This window comes from Mya arenaria, chromosome 14 (genome assembly GCF_026914265.1).
Source record: "Mya arenaria isolate MELC-2E11 chromosome 14, ASM2691426v1".
Taxonomy (NCBI): Eukaryota; Metazoa; Mollusca; class Bivalvia; order Myida; family Myidae; genus Mya; species Mya arenaria.
Window position 1 is genome coordinate 57156886 of NC_069135.1, and position 3277 is coordinate 57160162.

General features: G+C 38.4%; 1 protein-coding gene across 1 annotated transcript in view; it reads right to left on the reverse strand.

Moving 5' to 3' along the window:
- Window positions 1-442: 442 nt before the first annotated feature.
- LOC128217327 (uncharacterized) overlaps window positions 443-3277 on the reverse strand; it is a 7039-nt gene continuing 4204 nt past the window's right edge. Inside the window, exon 3 of the mRNA XM_052924411.1 lies at window positions 443-1966. Coding sequence (XP_052780371.1) covers window positions 1107-1966 — 860 coding nt within the window. The 3' untranslated portion in view covers window positions 443-1106. The remainder of the gene's footprint in view (window positions 1967-3277) is intronic.

The following is a 3277-nucleotide window of genomic DNA, read 5'->3' on the forward strand; positions in this document are numbered from 1 at the left end:
TAGAAAGACTGAAAATTCAGAAACTTGTGAATGTGTTCGAGTGGCCAAATTATCGATTTTCTAAAAATATTTGGACTGTGCCAGCGGGAGAGGGGTTCACATTAATTATGCTGCCAAATAAGACCAGAATTTCATTTAAATACCCCGTCGAACCCCGTTGGCTCGAACCCCCAGGGACCGTCGAAAATACCTCGAGCCTCGAAAAATTCGAGCCAAGCGGTAATGCTTTCCATCAGTATAATGAAATCGGTCGTTTATATCAGTTCGAGCTAACAAGGAATTCGAGCCAATGGGATTTGACTGTACTTTAATTATATCTTTTGCTGTAATTAAGGTTTCAAACAGTAAACTAATGGGAAATATGTTTTGGTCCAAAAACATGAGCGAGTCACTTTAAAACCTTTTTTTGACATGAGTTACATCTAGTACACCAATGTTTGTATAATTTATTCAATAAGTATATAAGAAAATAAGTTGCACATTGGTCAATGTCTGTTTTATTAATCAATTGAAATATAAGGAAACTATTTAACTATGGTCAATATCTGTTCAAACAATTCAATCCATCTTTTTGGAAACAATTCACACTTCTGTAGAATTATTCATTCACTATACATGTATAAGGACACGTACTTGTATGTTTAATTTCAATATAAACACATTATAAACAACATATTTACTAAATACAAACTGCATGGAAAAATGACACACCGTGTCTATAACTCTATAGTCTATATTCTGAATCATTCTATTACACAATTACATTTTTTGATTAAACATGTTCAAGCAAGAAACCAACTTGTTAGTATATTTCATACACAATCACCTACTAACATTTCAATTAAAAATACACATTCCCATACTCGTATATTATTTTCTTATAACACATTACTACACGACTTGTCACTAATGAAAACTGTTAGAATTCAAAATAATTTAAAAGTTTCCGTCAAATACTCTCACAGTAATTGAATTGCGCGATATGTGCAATTAAGCATTGTATATGCGTATTGTCAGTATAATATTATACATTAAAATTATTCTTAAACATTACAATTACTTCACACCTGATACAGACTTCATTCATATAAATTGACAGACTTGATCTAAACTAAGTTGAATACTTTCACGAAATTCTTCAATTCAGGTCTGCCATACTGACTGCAGATGATAAACATCATCTTCTTCAGTGAACAGTAAGCCACACTGCATGGACTCTCTATCCCCTCTTCCTTCCCCAGCAGTTGGGTTACTTTGCTGGTGAGTGTATCCAGTAACAGAATGTTGTCACTGCCCTTCCCACTCACGAGCAGCTGGTTGTCCCCAATGGCTGTCAGACCCTGTGGTGATCTCAGTATCGGATCTTGGTACGTCTGGAGCACCTCTAGTGACATGCTCAGCTTGGTGATGGTGTGGGTGCCCCAGTCTGATACATATATGACCGGAGGAGTCTGGCTTTCTCTGGTCACTGTCAGATAATCAGGACAATTAAACAAAGGATTTCCACTGCTGTCTTTGTCCGCACTCTTCTTCACCTTTCCCTTCATGTCCATCAACACAACCTTGACTGGGTGGTAGAAGGACACTATCAAGTTGTCATCACAGAAATCTATTCCACAACATTGTCCATCTACTTTAACAAGATCCAGTAATGTGGCATTTTCCTGAGTAGATACGAACTGTATCTTTCCCTCGTCAGGCAGAGTGACGGCTGTCCTGTCTCCGGGCAGAAGACACAGGTCCCTAGGGTTACCTGGTAGTTTCACCTGGGACACCATCTTGTTGGTAGTGGTGTCCACAAGCTTTACTGAGCAATTGTGGAAGTCAGACAGTAGGAGCCTTTCTCCGGACAGGAGGGCCACACTGGTCAGGAAGCATTTACTGGTGCCGGCTGAAGTCTTCACTGGAATGTCAGGCAGCTTGCTAAACTGGGACTGGCTTAGGTCTGCACGGCTCTGGTTTAAGGCTGAAATAACGAAATAAAACTGTTCATGGACAACAACTTGAAAAAGTGTTTATGTCCGCTTCGCTAATATTTAACATGTTTCTAAACATGCGATTATGGCCTTGATGGAACGTGCATGTATAAAACAATATAAAAATGGGCATGTACACAAAGAGATATTTGAAGCTTTAAAATAATTCTTCTTGGATTGTTTGCGAATCTGAACTTTTATTAAATTGTATGAACACAATTTATAAATGGTTCGAGCAACAACAAATAAGACGACAAAAGATTAGTTTGTTTCCTGTTTTCCCGACTTTAACTTCATGTACTGTCATTTTCAATCCGTCAATTTTTTTTTTGCAATCAGAATTGAACTTGGGATGCCTAATTGGGAAGCGGGTGCGCTTACCACTATGCTATCTGGACAACCTAAAGTAAACTGCTCCATATTCCAAAGTAAATGGTGTAACCATAGGGGGCAGTATGAGTCAGAAATAAATTGTGTTACTATAGACACAATATAAGTCCGAGACGTATACAGTGTAACCATAGGGGGAAGTTTCCGTAAGAGGTATGCGTGCCACACAAGGGTGCAGAATCAGTCAAAGAAGTATATGTTGTAACCATAGGGGAAAGTTTCAATCAGAGAAATACGTTGTAACCATAGGTGGCAGAATCAGTCAGAGAAGAATACGTTGTAACTATAGGGGGCAGTATCAGTCAGAGAAATTGTAACTATAAGAGGCAGTATCAATCAGAGAAGTTAACATTGTTACCATTAGGGGAGTTATCAGTCAAAGAAGTATACGTTGTATGCATAGAGGGCAGAATCCGAAAGAGGAGTACACGTTGTAACCATAGGTAGCAGTATCAGCCAGAGAAATATACGGTGTTACCATAGGTGGCAGTATCGGTCAGAGAAGTATACGTTGTAAGCATAGGGAGCAGTTTAAGTCAGAGAGGCATTGTAACCATAGGGGACAGTATCAGCAAAAAAGTATACATTGTAACCATAGGGGGCAGTATCAGACAGAGAAGTATAAGATGTAACCATAAGAGCAGATTCAGACAGAGAAGGATAAGGTGTAACCATAGAGGGCCGTATCAGACAGGTATATATATTGTGTTACCATAAGTGCAGTATCAGACAGAGAAGTATAAGGTGGAACTACAGGGGACAGTATCAGACAGAGGAGTATAAGGTGATAGCAACGATGTAACACAGGGATCTTCTAATAATTTATAAATATATAAAACAATCTATGACTGATAATATCCCCATGATAGCAGCGATGTAACACAGGGACCTTCTGATGATGTAAATAAACA